The following is a 15,372-nucleotide window of genomic DNA, read 5'->3' as shown; positions in this document are numbered from 1 at the left end:
TGCCAATGTGACAATGATTAATGGTGCTGAGCATCGGGAGCCAAGGCACACTGATTGCACAAGTGTGCAGTGCATTACTGGGAGTTGACTAAGTCCCATGACACTTTAAACCAGAGGGCAGAGGCTGAGAGGTTTGTGCTGAGCTCTAATTGGTGGAGCTCATTACATGCCCATGGAGAACAGCAGCAGCAGCTTAGTCATGGGAGGGTTTTTAATCAAAGGCAGCACTAGGACTGTGAGGTCTCCTACAGAGTAAGGTGCAGAGGGACAAACATAGGCTTTTCATATGGTATGTATAATATATATATATATATATATATATATATATATATATATATGCGCAGTTACCCATTGACCAAGTTTATATTGCCTTTACTCTGTGTTTTGACAGTGTAATATACTCCCATGCAGTGTGCGGCCAGTAATGACAAGTGCAAGGGGGCCCCCCTGGCTAAAGTACCCCGGGCCCCCCAAAGGCTTAATCTTTGCGAGTGTACCAGAATAACCCCCATAGTACTTTAAGAAAACAAAAAGTCAGACACTTTCCCAAAAGCTTACACATGCATTTAACCAAAAGCAAGGTGTTTGTGTAATGCTGTATGTACTTCTGTGTACACTGTCACTTTTTTTGCCCCAAACAGCTGTGAAAATGATACTTCCTATCCTCAGATTGATCAGTGATCCCATTATAAAGTTTTGCTTCAGCTGCATTCAGGTTTATTAAATGGCAGTCGAATGGAATACAGATCATGCTGAAGTGTTGGGCAATTTGACAATGCCCTTCAGGGATGGGGAGCATCCCAGCATGCCTTGCAATGGTTTTAGCATGGCTAAAAACTGCAGCAGGGCATGCTGGGGTATTTAGATTAACAACAGCTGAATGGAACAGGCTCCCCATCCCTGCATTTATATGATATATGTTTTACTGTATGAAGAATATTTAAACAATACGTTTATATATATTTTATTTAGAAGTATTAAAATGTTGACTATTATGTGCAGTACAACAATGACCGTTACTAATCCTTAAAAGTGAAGTTGATTTGAGCCTGATTTATATTCTTTAAGTTTCTGACTGTTAGTGCTGAAAAGCCAAGCACCTGAAATGACCATAGGAAGCATGACCATAGTAATGTGTATTATCTGCATCCTGCATGGATTTCCTCCTTCCTTTCAATGCTTGCAACACGTCTTCCATTTACACGTGATATTGGATTGTTAAAGAAATTGCTCACATAATTGGACTAATCTGAGATAGTGAAAATGGGATCTTCCTTATGTTTTTTCATTTTGAATCTATTTCCTCTTTATTTGATTCTTCTGTTATCTGTGATGAAGAAAGAAAACGTGGCAGCAACAAATTCTTCAGATCCTAAACTAAAAAGTTCCTATCATTTTGGGAAAAACTTTCTTGGACTCGACAAGTGCAATGTCTGTATAGGGACCTCCGCGTGCAAGAAGTTTCTGAAAGAAGAAATCAGGTCAGCAGCCCATTGTACTAAATATATACTGTATGTAACATAGGCAACATATTATGCACATATGTAGAGATAAATAGATAACATGCAGTTACACCTGAGTTCTCCATTAGTTTACTCTAAGCTCATTTTATTACTATGTAGGTGATATTTTTCTTAATTTATATTATGAATGAAAGTATATATTCTGCACAAATGCAATATAATTCTACAAATATAATGTACAGCAAAAGCAGATATATCAGTTTGTTTATATATAAACAAACTGAATGACAGACACGGAGATAAAGTAAAGTAAACCAGGTGTCAGAATGGGGGAGTTGAAGCCTAGGGGACCTTTATAGATGCAGATGTGGCCAAGAGGTGGACCAAGGAGAAATTATATGTTTTTTTAGGAGCCTTTAATTTGCATTAGGTGACAGAAGTCTAGTCCAAAATCCTAATGGTATATGTCCAAGTACATCTGAGAACCGAACATCTAACATTTGATAATATGGTGCATAAGCTTAGAATAAAATTGTCAAGAAGACAATGCAATTATACAAAATGGCATGAGGGAATCTAATAATAATAATAATATAATCATTATTGACAACTGCTTTATTATTGTACTGTTTACTCCTCTGTTTACCGTATTCTTACTGTGTACTGAAAATGTATTTAACCCTAATTCCTTTCTCACAGTCTGGAATGTTTATTTTATACTTTACGAGGTTCTGCAGAACCATTGTGGGACCCTACTATAAAGTATAATAATAAAATGACCTTCAGGCTGTGTGTATAGTTATGGTATAGCGCAGGGATGGGGAACCTTCGGCTCTCCAGCTGTTTTTGAACTACGTCTCCCAGCATGCCCTGCAACAGTTTTGCTATTTGGTCATGCAAAAACTGTTGCAGGGCATTCTAGGATGTGTAGTTTAACAACATCTGGAGAGCCAACGGTTCCTCTTACCTGGTATAGCGAATCGAAGCTGTCTAGATCGACCAGGTTGACCACCCTTAGTCGACTCCTTCTAGTTAGATGCCTAAAGATAGTCGACTGCATCTAAATCGACAGTAAGTTAGACGCCAGTGTTAGAGCGACAGGAGCGTGGTCGGCGGTCACATGGTTGAGTTTTTCAAATTTTTTGGTGCCAAATGTTACAGGGGTCCCCGTGGACACGGTATATGTGCACAGTATCCCCTCGCAGGGCTCGCTGAGCTTGGCACACTATTATAATCTCTATGTCCACTTGGATAGTAAAGTATGAACCATGTCGACCTGTGACATTCGGCACCAAAAAAAGTGACTATGTGGCCGTCGACGATGCTCCAGTTGTTCTAACACTGGCTTCTAACTTCCGTTAAATGCTATCTAGATGCGGTCAACTTACTTTAGGCGTCTAACTAGATGGTTTTTAACATAACATGGTTGATCAAGACATCATAGATCCGTTGTGTAGAAGGTGTATATGAAACATAATTGCATTCTGTGTTTACACTTGGGACCCATCCCCACGATATCTCATTAGTAGAGATGAGTGGTTCAGATTCCTAGGAATCTGAACCGCTATGCGAAAAATGGGATCCCATTCCCACCAGACCTGGATCCCAGAGTGAGGCCGAGCACCGTCCTCCGGCGCCAGATTGTCACAAGAATTGCAAGAATAAGGTGTCGGGAACACGGTTCGGTGCCATTATATGGGATAAAAAAGTATGCAGAGTGCACACTCCGCTGCACGCTCTGCTGTAGTTTATCTTTTACATTGCATTACCCCACTGTGCATACTGTGACAGCAGCCTGTACCCCACTGTGCATACAGTACTGTGTCTGCTGTCCATACCCCACTGTGTATACATTACTGTAACTTCTGGCCATAACCCCATTATTTATATGGTACTGTAGGTGCTGGCCATAACCCCACTGTGTATACGGTACTGTGACTGCTGACCATAACCCCACTGTGTATACATTACTGTGACTACTGGCCATAACCCCACTGTGCATATGGTACTTTGACTACTGGACATAACCCCACTGTGCCTACGGTACTGTGACTGATGGCCGTGGGGGGGAGGGAGCGGGCGGCGGAGGGGGGTGGTGGTGATGTGAAGCGGGAGGGGGTGGTGTATGTGAAGGATGTGAAGTGGGTGGGGGAGCCCCTGCGTCCATGTGTAGCTGTGCTGAGAGAGACAGAAGCAGCAGCAGCGCAGCCACGGAGGTAGCAGCGGGGAAGACAGAGGCGGGTGGTGGGGGATTACCATTGTGTTGTTGGGGGGGGGGGGTTGTATCACTCACCTGCTCCCCGCTCCTGCAACCTGCTGGGCTGTACTGCTGTCGTCCTTGGCAGATTTCTACTGCACATGTTCTTCTTGGTGGCTCAGTACCGCCCTCCAGTAGCCAGCGCCATAGGCAAATGCCTAAAGCTGCCTAGTGGTGGCGCCGGCCCTGACAACTGGCCATAACCACACTGTGCATATGGTACTGTAACTGCTGGCCATAACCCCACTGTGTATACATTACTGTGACTACTGGCCATAACCCCACTGTGCATATGGTACTGTGACTACTGGCCATAACCCCACTGTGCCTACGGTACTGTGACTGCTGGCTGTATCCAACTGTGTATATGGTACTTTGATTCCTGGCTATAACCCCACTGCATACAGTACTTTGACGCTGGCCTTGCATACGGTACTGTGACTGCTGGCTGTACCTCACTGTATGTTGTTCATAGCACATATCTATAATCCTTGTACTGTCTGTGATAGGCGCAAACAATATATTAAAATTTTATACCGCCTGTGATATGTGGAAATATATATGAAATATTTATGCTGTTTGGTAGGCATTTTCTCACAATAATCTTTTTTTCATAGGCATCTTTTTTGTAATACATATCTGTAAACTCTGTGATACGTGCATATACTGTTTTTAATCTTTGTAATGCCTGTGATACGCACCAATATATATTTAATCTGTACTGTTTGGAGCATTTTTTTTTCACAGGTATCTTTTATACATACATATACTGTATGTACTTGATACTGTTTGGTGTGCTTATTTTTTTTTAAGCCCATTGTCATGCCTGATCAAAAGACAATGGGTGACATTCTATGGGATGCGTTTTTTTTCGCAAAACGGCCGAAATCGCATGTTTTTCCATTTTCGCATATTTAATGAGCAGCGAAAATGTGAAAGAAGTGCGATTTTGGCCAACAAATTTGACATTCTGTAAATGCGATGGCTGTTTTTCGCAGCACATCGCATCCTGATGTTTTCACATTGAAAAGTATACAAATCGCATATTTATTGGTATGCGATTTGTATAAATGTGTCTAAAATTCGCCCAAAAATCAGATGGGCGAATTTCTGCTCAGAGGTTACTCACTAGCTGGTTCAATCCAGTCTCTACTTGGCAATTCCTGAATAGCTGGATCAGTATCTGCTCAATGGTTACTTACTAGCTGGTTCAATCCAGTCTCTACTTGGCAGTTCCTGAATAACTGGTTCAGTTTCTGCTCAGAGGTTACTCACTAGCTGGTTCAATCCAGTCTCTACTTGGCAATTCCTGAATAGCTGGATCAGTATCTGCTCAGCGGTTACTGTCTAGCTGGTTCAATCCAGTCTCTACTTGGCAGTTCCTGAATAGCTGGTTCAGTATCTGTTTAGCGCAGGGCTGGGCAACACCGGCCCTCCAGATGTTAGTGAACTACACATCCCAGAATTCTTTGCATTCGTTTTGCTATGTGGCCATGCTGAAACTGACGCAAGGCATGCTGGGATGTGTAGTTCATCAACATCTGGAGGGCCGGTGTTGCCCAGCCCTGGTTTAGCGGTTACTGTCTAGCTCAGGCCTGGCCAACCTGTGGCTCTCCAGATGTTGTGAAACTACAAATCCCATCATGCCTTGCAACAGGATTGCTATAAGGTAGTGTTAAAACTGTGGCATGGCATGCTGGGATTTGTAGTTTCACAACATCTGGAGAGCCACAAGTTGGCCAGGCCTGGTCTAGCTAGTTCAATCCAGTCTCTACTTGGCAATTCCTGAATAGCTGGTTCATTACCAGTATTTGTTATTTTTTGTAGTGTTTGTATTACCCCTTCATCCAGCTGATTTGCACCCATGTTTGCCCAAAAGTGTTTGCACCCTATGGCTTCCCCCGAAGGGTACCAGGGCAAGTAATCTAAGCCTTTGTGGACTGCCAGCTGATTGACTACTGTGTGTCATAATAGGATCTGGGGACACTGATATGTGGCAAAATAAATACTCGATACACTACTGTGTGGAATGCTGTGTGTGTGGCACAGAATATATCTTCTTAATGAATTGGTCTGTGCACAGTTCTACCTAAAATATGCCTTCTCATATATACTGTGTTACGGGCCTAATTCAGCTTTGTTAGCAAAGCAAAAAAGCACACAAATGAGACAAAACCATGTGCAGTGCAGGTGGGGCAGACGTAACATGTGCAGAGAGATTTACATTTGGTTGAGTTGTGTTAAAACTGAAATCTATATTGCAGTGTAACAATAGAGATGTCAATTGTCTGTGGGCTACAAGTAAAAGCTGCCAGTATTTACCCTGCAGAGAAACAATATAAAAGTATTTACTCCCCTTGCAAAGCAACATGGTTTGTTCCAGACACAAAAGAACTTGCTTTTCTTTCTTTACTGAAATTGTCTCTATATACCTGGTAGGTGCAAAAAGCATTCTAATAGAAGCATAGATTGAGGGCCAATCTACAGTACATCACCTTTCCAGCATATTTAAAAAATTAAATCTCATAGGAAAATACAGACTTTGCAGCTCTCCCTGACCTTATTTCCCCCAATAAATGGCTACCTTGAATCACCTATAAACTGCTGTGTACCATAAACAGGTTGAGTCCATTTTTACAGAGAATGCCCTGTGTTCTCTAGCTTTCTCCCTGATGGACTCTGATCATTTAGTGGAGGCCAGCTCCTCACTCTGATCACCCCCTCCAAAACAATGTATTATTTATTTATTTCCAGGTATTTATATAGCGCACACATATTCCGCAGCGCTTTACAGAGAATATTGAACATTCACATCAGTCCCTGCCCCAGTGGAACTTACAACATACATTCACTACCATGTTTAAAAAAGGGGCAGACTAGATGGGCCAAGTGGTTCTTATCTGCTGTCAAATTTTATGTTTCTATGTTACTACCTATACATGCTGGGAGACAATTAACCTACCAATATTTGTTTGGATTGTGGGAGGAAACCGGAGTAAAACCACTCAAGCATGGGAGAATATAAAAACTCTGCATAGTTATGCTGGCCAAACATTAGACAAACTTTTCTCCAACCATCCAACTAGTTGCTTTGATAAAATAACAATATGGTACTGGATTGGAACTTGGATAAGGACAAAAACTGTCGCTCAGACACTGTACTGTACTGTAGTTGAACCTGTTTGATTTAAACAAATTGACTAAATGTTTTTGTCCATTTTTGGTTTGTGAGCACATTTCTGGTTGTCCTTTGCTCCCATCTAGTACCAGATTTTATTCCATCCAAGCAACTAGTTGGATGGTTGGAGGAAAGTCGGTCTAATGTGTGGCCAGCATAAGAACCATGGTGGGAATCAAACCCATAACCTCAGTGCTGTAAGGCAGTAATGCTAACCATTACACATCCAAGGAAAACACATGCTTTCACATTAAAGACATTTAAGCCACAATATATTTAGCAATTCTGTCCATCACAAATAAGGAGCATTCGTTAATGAGATCAGGAAAAGTTGACATCCAGACAAGTAGAATGAAGGTAATTCAACACATAATGCCTAAAAACTACAGAAATTTATTTTTTGTGCCAAGGCCTTATCATTTTGAAAAAGTGCTGGAGGCTGATGGAAATATGGACAGGACCTGGCTTGAGCCCCAGTCACAAAAATATTTAAGGCAAGATGTACTAAGCCTTGTGATAAAATGTCCTTCTGCTGTAAATTTAGTAGATTGTTTTTCTCAGAAGCGTATTTCTTGTCACGCTCCAATAGGCCAGAAAGTGAAATAGCAGATAGTCATCTTCCATGGTTGGTTTATACTTCTCGACTACTACTGCCTCTGTTCTTCTCCGCTTCACTTGGGGTGGTGCTGTGGCGGGGTCAACTACAGGAAACTGTGGAAGTGACAATACATAAAAGCATTTTAGGTCCAGTAGCTTCAGAATGAGAACTTTTACAGAAACATGGTGTCAGACAAGAATACTAAATTATATACACACGTGTAGACTATTTCATTTGCAAACTTTGGTGCTCAATTAACTCATAGCAACTTTAAGAACTTACTATAGTTACTATAGATTTCATCACAGAAAAATAAATTTTCATTAAAATATCATGTATCTGTAACCCACACTCAGTAAAGGTAGTCATTTTGTAAATGCCGCTACCAGGAACATGGTAGCATGACCTAGGAACATGGTAGCATGACCTAGGAACATGGTAGCATGACCTTGTTTCTCAGTGAGGTCACTGTTTTTTAGTGAACAGACAGACTATGTTCTTATAAACATCAGCTCAGTCCAAAACATGATGAATGTGTGATTTATGTTGCTTTACTGTTCAGTTGTATAACTCCTAATGAAGCATTGATACTGTACACTCCAAAATAGAGGACCTCTCCTCACTTCCAGGTGGCTGCATTCTCACATCACAGCTCACCTGCCTCAGGAGAATATGAAGCAAGAAATTCCCAGGCCTAGGTCACCAGTTGTGTATGTACGGCCCACTGTTCTGTGCTCTCTCCACAGAGGAAAGAGTATAGAAATACTGTGGGGGATTTTTCTTGATTTTTACAAGCAAGAAATGTAAATATTTCTATGGAAAATGACTGCGCCTTTAGCTGAGATAAATGTTTTTCTAATATATTTGTAAAACTAAATGTGAAGATACGGGGTTCCTCAATCACTCAGACACCGAGCAGATGAAACCAAAATATGGTTTCTTTTTATCACAGCACACACATGTAGATAAAGACAGGAACAAGAGGCAAATGTAGCATAAAAACATCCGGGTAGCAAAGTCCTTGTAGCATCACAGTCCAAAGCACAAAACTATCACTTATTCCACACAGCAGTGATAGCATATAAGTCCACACGATACCTAGACAGAGCATAACCTCTTAGTCCAGGACAGTCCATCAATTTTTTCCCTCCTGGCTTGTGTGCCAGTCATTTTAAAAACTTCCAATTTCCCACGGGGCTTAAACTGCCAGTGGGCCGGTACTTGGTTCGGATTGGTGGACCCCAGAGTCAGACACATCCCCCCAGGTAATATCCAGCTGGCCATCTGCTGCAGCCCCCCTGCTGGGTCGGTTCCAGTAAGTCTGCTAGTGACCAGTGATATGCAAGGGAGTATCAATACAACGAACAATAACCAGCTGATTACGTTGTGTGGTGGTCACCCCCTGTGGACAACCTTCCTGTTGATAGCAGGGGAATTTGATCACCCCCTGTGGTGATTGTCCTTCAGCTATCACCCTCATGTAAATAGCAGGAACAATAATCGGCTGATTACATTATGGGCTGATCACCCCCTGTGGACAACCTTCCTGTTGATAGTAGGGGGATTCGATCACCCCCTGCGGTGCCTGGTTCCACAAAGTCTGCTAGAGCCCAGAGGTTTACAAAGAATTGTAAACCCCCCTGTGGAGATGGTTCCTCTGCTATCTCTTTCCTGTAAATAGCAGCACAATAGCAGGGTAATTGGATCACCCCCTGTGGAGATTGCCTTTTGGGAGGACAGTTTATGATAACCCTTTTCCTGTATGACCAAGTAAGGGCACGGGCAAATGGTATCAATGGTATAATGCTTACATAAATAAAGTCCTGGGAAATACAGACATTACATTTCTGGTGGGATTATACAGCCTAATAATATATGATCTGGAACTACACACACATATAGGGGGAATATAGACATAAAGAGGGTACAGACGGACTAAAATAGTACATTAATTACTACACCTAATAAAATATCATAATTACAGTCTTACGGTCAGTTTGCTAACCTCACATTCCTTCCCCTACTATTTTAGTTCCTGTACCAAGTTGTTCTGGAACCAATAACAACCTGTAGTGGGATGCAGAGCAGAGAATCTGAGGTTTGGATCTACCACCTGAGTCCCACAGAGTGACATCATACCAAACCCATCTTGTAAAAGGCGGCTGGTTTGCAGAAGCAGCAAGGGCAATATCACAATATAAGTTATGCATGTTAACTAACAAGTGAGTTAGCAATCCCCCGTCCTCAAATGTTGGGTACCCCCCCTCTGCAACATCGTAAACTTTCACACCGGGCACACCTATAGGGTGTGCTAATACTTTTGTCTCTGGCACAAGGGGGCAGGGAGCAGTTTCCACCTCCCCCTCTTGCCCAAGGAACATCTGCCAAACGGCAGCCCAATATTGGAGCTCTGGCCCTGGCACTTCCGCCACTCTGTCAAGCCCTTCCTACCTCAAACCCACACTAGGGGCATGGCAAATTTCAGTACAGCATTTGGTCTCAATGCCCAGGGCTGAGAAGGGACCCTCCATCAGGAACAATTCCGCTGGTGGCTGCAGGGCAGGCTGGTCCAAGGCCAGTCCTACCCCCTCAAAAGCCTGGGTCTCACCTGCCGCTTCCTCTGCGCAGTCCTCAGTCTCCAGGATAACCACCTTCCCCAGCTGAATATGCTGGGCAGCCTGAAGCACGACATCATCTGCGACTGGTATGCTTGTGGCCTGGATGTTGTCATATACTCCTCTAACCACTGTGATCTCCTCCTGGACGCAGTCCTCATAGATCCCCTGGCAGCAGGTTAATAATTCTGCATCTCCTACCTCAGCAAAAGGGAAGCAGTAGTGCAGCTCCTCCCGGGGTGCCTGGCTCACAGGCCCCACTTCCTTCATTTTGGGGATAACCTTCCCCTGTATAGAACACTGAGCAGCTTCTCCCCTAGGCTGTGGGAGAAGCTGTTGCAGGCGGTGCCTTTCATCACGCCCCCTGCGACACTGATCTTGCCATGCTGGGGTATCCAGGAGCCCGCGATCAATCGCCTCTTCCTCTGCCACCACGAAGCACTCCTCCAGACACTGCAATTGTTCCCACACACTCAACTGTGCACCGAAATGGAGGATCCATGCCCGATAATCAGCAAATGCATTTGTAGGATCTCCCTGATCGTGAAGGATCTGCTGAAGGATTTCCCCGCGAGTGCAGGATTGGATGGGTATACCTCGCAGCTGACATTCTGCTATCAGCTCCTCCATACTCATTTCTTCAAGGGCAGTTAGGGGCCCCCCTGACAACGACCCTTCTCTTGCGGTAACAATTAATTCCGTGGCAGACCCCTCGGTTGTCTGCCCAGATTGCAGTAGCCCCCTTCTAGACCCTTCCTCTGGTTCTATCTGGGGCATCAATTTATTCTGGACTTGTCCTTCAGCCTCAGAATATTGTCCTCTTTGTAGCATCTGGGTAACTGTAGCAATCATTTCCTCTGTGAATTCTACAAACTCTGGCTCCCCCAGCAGATTCCACGAGGTGGCCTCACCTTTACAGTGCAGGAATGCATCTCCCAGGTAACACAACTTGTCCTGTATGCTGGATACTCTCCACCCGCTGATCATCTGCTGAGCCTCTTCCCAGTACTCCCAGATATACTGCATTTTCCTGACAATAAATAACAGATCCGGCTTCCCAGCCTGCCGATACACTGAAGAACCTCCGTCCCTGAGCTCCTCTGCTGCAGGGGTCTTGAGGCATCGATTTTCTTTCCTTGGAAACATTTTCCCTTTCACAGGACTGACACCTGCTCACTTGCATCATCACCTTATTGCATTTTCCGTTTCCTTACATATGGTCTGATCCTCTGTTCTCTGTGCTTTCTGTGCTCGATGGTTGGTGTCTGAATGATCCCACTGTCGCTGCCGCCAAATGTGAAGATACGGGGTTCCTCAATCACTCAGACACCGAGCAGATGAAACCAAAATATGGTTTATTTTTATCACAGCACACACATGTAGATAAAGACAGGAACAAGAGGCAAATGTAGCATAAAAACATCCGGGTAGCAAAGTCCTTGTAGCATCACAGTCCAAAGCACAAAACTATCACTTATTCCACACAGCAGTGATAGCATATAAGTCCACACGATACCTAGACAGAGCATAACCTCTTAGTCCAGGACAGTCCATCAATTTTTTCCCTCCTGGCTTGTGTGCCAGTCATTTTAAAAACTTCCAATTTCCCACGGGGCTTAAACTGCCAGTGGGCCGGTACTTGGTTCGGATTGGTGGACCCCAGAGTCAGACACATCCCCCCAGGTAATATCCAGCTGGCCATCTGCTGCAGCCCCCCTGCTGGGTCGGTTCCAGTAAGTCTGCTAGTGACCAGTGATATGCAAGGGAGTATCAATACAACGAACAATAACCAGCTGATTACGTTGTGTGGTCACCCCCTGTGGACAACCTTCCTGTTGATAGCAGGGGAATTTGATCACCCCCTGTGGTGATTGTCCTTCAGCTATCACCCTCATGTAAATAGCAGGAACAATAATCGGCTGATTACATTATGGGCTGATCACCCCCTGTGGACAACCTTCCTGTTGATAGTAGGGGGATTCGATCACCCCCTGCGGTGCCCGGTTCCACAAAGTCTGCTAGAGCCCAGAGGTTTACAAAGAATTGTAAACCCCCCTGTGGAGATGGTTCCTCTGCTATCTCTTTCCTGTAAATAGCAGCACAATAGCAGGGTAATTGGATCACCCCCTGTGGAGATTGCCTTTTGGGAGGACAGTTTATGATAACCCTTTTCCTGTATGACCAAGTAAGGGCACGGGCAAATGGTATCAATGGTATAATGCTTACATGAATAAAGTCCTGGGAAATACAGACATTACATTTCTGGTGGGATTATACAGCCTAATAATATATGATCTGGAACTACACACACATATAGGGGGAATATAGACATAAAGAGGGTACAGACGGACTAAAATAGTACATTAATTACTACACCTAATAAAATATCATAATTACAGTCTTACGGTCAGTTTGCTAACCTCACACTAAACAAAACAGGTGAATAGGAGACAGGTTTCCTTACAGGTGCCACTCTTGGTGTAAAGGTAATTTCTGAGTAGCTGCGTTTTCTGGCAGCTTTAGGAGGTGTTGTTTTCTCCACATTTTCTTTATCTGTAATCAAGAATACCGGTGAGCTCATTTACACAGAAAATAATCCAAATACATCTTACTATACTTACAATAAAGTAAAAATTTAAAAATTAAATATGAATAAACCCATATTATAGTTGGGCATATGCCTACATCCAATATCTATCTGACAATATCTATCAAATAGCGGACAGTAGGCTGGTGCTGTAATGTTGACATTGATATGAATGCAGATGCTGAAATCCCAACTGCTGGCATCCTGAATGTAAGGGGTTGATGTATGAAGCAGTGATAAGGAGAAGTGATAAAGTTCCTGGAACTTTATCACCGGCCAATCAGCTCCTCACTGTTAAGTTACAGGCTGGGTTTAAAAAAAGGAGATAGAAGCAGATTGGCCGGTGATAGTACCAGACACTTATGTATGTGGAGAGCAGGGACGTGCAGTCAGGGGAGGCAGGGGAGGCAGTGCCTCCCCTGTCATTAATGATTAATATAATAAAATAATACAAAGAAAATACTTATGACACATATTATGTGTCATATGTATATGCTTTGTATTATTATAATACTTTTTCTCCATTTTTCTCCGTTCAGGAGGCACCAAGTGCGGTGCCTCCCGCTGCCTATAGTATAGTATTAAACAGGGGGGCGGGCAGTGGGAGGGACCGAGCATCGGGCTGCAAAAGCCCATTTAAAAAAGGTGCATATACGGCACCTATAGCAGTGCCTCAGTGACAGGGACGTGCTTTCTGCCTATATGAAAGCACGCCCCTGTCACTGAGGGCAGATGTGATTGGGGACAGTGGCGCCTCCACAGTGACAGGGGCGTGCTTTCATGTACGCAGAAAGCACGTCCCTTACTGTCACAGAGGGGCTTTATCTATACAGTAGTGGAGGAAGAGCCGGACGGACGGGACGCCATTGCATGGCTTGTCCGCCGACTTGCTTTGCCGTGAGGGGGGAAGGGGAGAGAGAAGAAGCGCTCAGGGGCGCGCGATAGCTCCCGCTGCTATCAGCCTGTGCCCAGGCTTACTGGCGGACTTAGGGGGGGGCACCCGGGCACGTGCCCCCCCCCCCCCCCCCGCTGTCATTTCTGACTTTTTTTTTATATCTGTCCTGCCGCGCTTGTAGTGAGCCGCTCAGCAGCTGCTGCTGTGGGGTCCTTCCCTACCGCACGTACAGGCACTTGATCGTGCCTGTCAGTGAGACCCGACTGGGGGTCTAGCTTCCGGCAGCGGGGAACAGCCAGGGCCTCTCTACGGGGGACACAGCGCCAGCAGTGATCACTGGCTGCAGCTGGAGATGCCAGCGCAGCGCAGCACAGCGAGTGGTCTGCACCGCTATTACTAGGCAGGTACTGTCTTAGGAGGCTTAGGAGGCAGGTACAGGGGGACTAGGCAGGTACTGTCTAAGGAGGCACTTTACCAAGTTTTTACTGTCGCCACCCACCTCTCTCCCACTCCAAGTCTGTTCAGCCACCTCTCTGTATACCTAGCCCCCTACTCCCCCTCCCTTTCTCCCTAATCCCAGTCTTTTCCACCCTTTCTCCACAGCCTTTCCCGACCCACTCCCCCTCCCTGTCTGCTCAGGCCCCTATCTTACCTTCCTGTCTCCCAAGCTTCCCCCATCTATCCCCCTTCCATCTCCCCCCCCCCCCCCTGTTTCCCCACTCCCTGTCTGCTCAGGGCCCTCTATTACCTTCCTGTCTCACCTCTCCCACTCCCTGTCTCCCAAGCCCCCTCTAGACCCCCTCTTCACACACCCTGTCTTCTCAGCCCCCTCTCCCCACTCTCTGCCTTCTCAGTGCCCTCTCTTACCTTCCTGTCTCCCCCCTCCCTGTCTCCCTAGCCCCCTTCTTCCCGGTTTTTATGGGGCCATAAAAGTTCTAGTTATGCCCGTGCCACAGGGTATGCACGGCCGCTCCCGGTAACGGGGTGTGGGACAGCCACTGCTGGAAAGAACTGTAAGCTCTGACAGCCGGGCAGAGAGCCGGGGGCTTACCGGTTGTATTCAGAGCGCTGCACGTCCCGGCTATTAGAAATCTTGCGCTTCCATCTCCCGGGTTCGCCAGCCAGTCAGGAGCCACCATTGCCGCTTCTGAGACCCAGCAGGCGGCAGCGCAAGATTTCAAATAGCCGGGATGGGCAGCGCTGTGAATACAGCCGGGCAGCCCCTGGCTCTCTGCCCACCTGTCAGTGCCCACAGTTCTTCCTGGCGACAGCTGTCCCCTCGTTACCAGGAGCATGTATTCCCCCATGGCAACGAGCATGTAACCTCCCATGGCAATGAGCATAGAACACCTGGCAACAGTCACGTAATCCCACATGGCAGTGAGCATGTAATTCCACATGGCAACAAGCAATGTAATGCCACATTGCAACGAGCATAGAACCCCTGGCATCAAGCATGTAATCCCACATGGCAACGAGCACGGAACCCCTGGCAAAGAGCATGTAGGTAAGCAGCATTTACAGTATGCAGCATAATTTGTAATAGGCATTACAATGCTTGGCATAATACATAATGGACATTATGGTGTGTGGCTTAACGTGTAATTGTCATTATGGTGTAAATTTTTGGTGCGTGCCTTCGGCACGCAATGTCCCTGTTTATGGTATTTATTGTGATTTTGGGCTTAATCTGTATGCTATTATGTGAATTTTGGCTCTATCTGTGTGGCATTATCTGAATTTTGGCTCATTTCGTTTGGCATCATGTGTAAAGAGCAA

The 15,372-nt window shown here is 45.1% G+C and overlaps 1 protein-coding gene across 1 annotated transcript in view; it reads left to right on the top strand.

The window, feature by feature from the left end:
- The first annotated feature begins 1,192 nt into the window (after window positions 1–1,192).
- The window catches only part of DIPK2B (divergent protein kinase domain 2B), a 77,074-nt gene continuing 62,894 nt past the window's right edge, over window positions 1,193–15,372 (top strand). Inside the window, exon 1 of the mRNA XM_083172673.1 lies at window positions 1,193–1,481. Coding sequence (XP_083028799.1) covers window positions 1,264–1,481 — 218 coding nt within the window. The 5' untranslated portion in view covers window positions 1,193–1,263. The remainder of the gene's footprint in view (window positions 1,482–15,372) is intronic.

The sequence above is a fragment of the Crinia signifera genome, chromosome 2 (assembly GCF_055691185.1).
Source record: "Crinia signifera chromosome 2, ASM5569118v1, whole genome shotgun sequence".
Classification (NCBI taxonomy): domain Eukaryota; kingdom Metazoa; phylum Chordata; class Amphibia; order Anura; family Myobatrachidae; genus Crinia; species Crinia signifera.
Note: the sequence above shows the minus strand (reverse complement) of the source record. Positions and strands in the feature narration are given on the sequence as shown.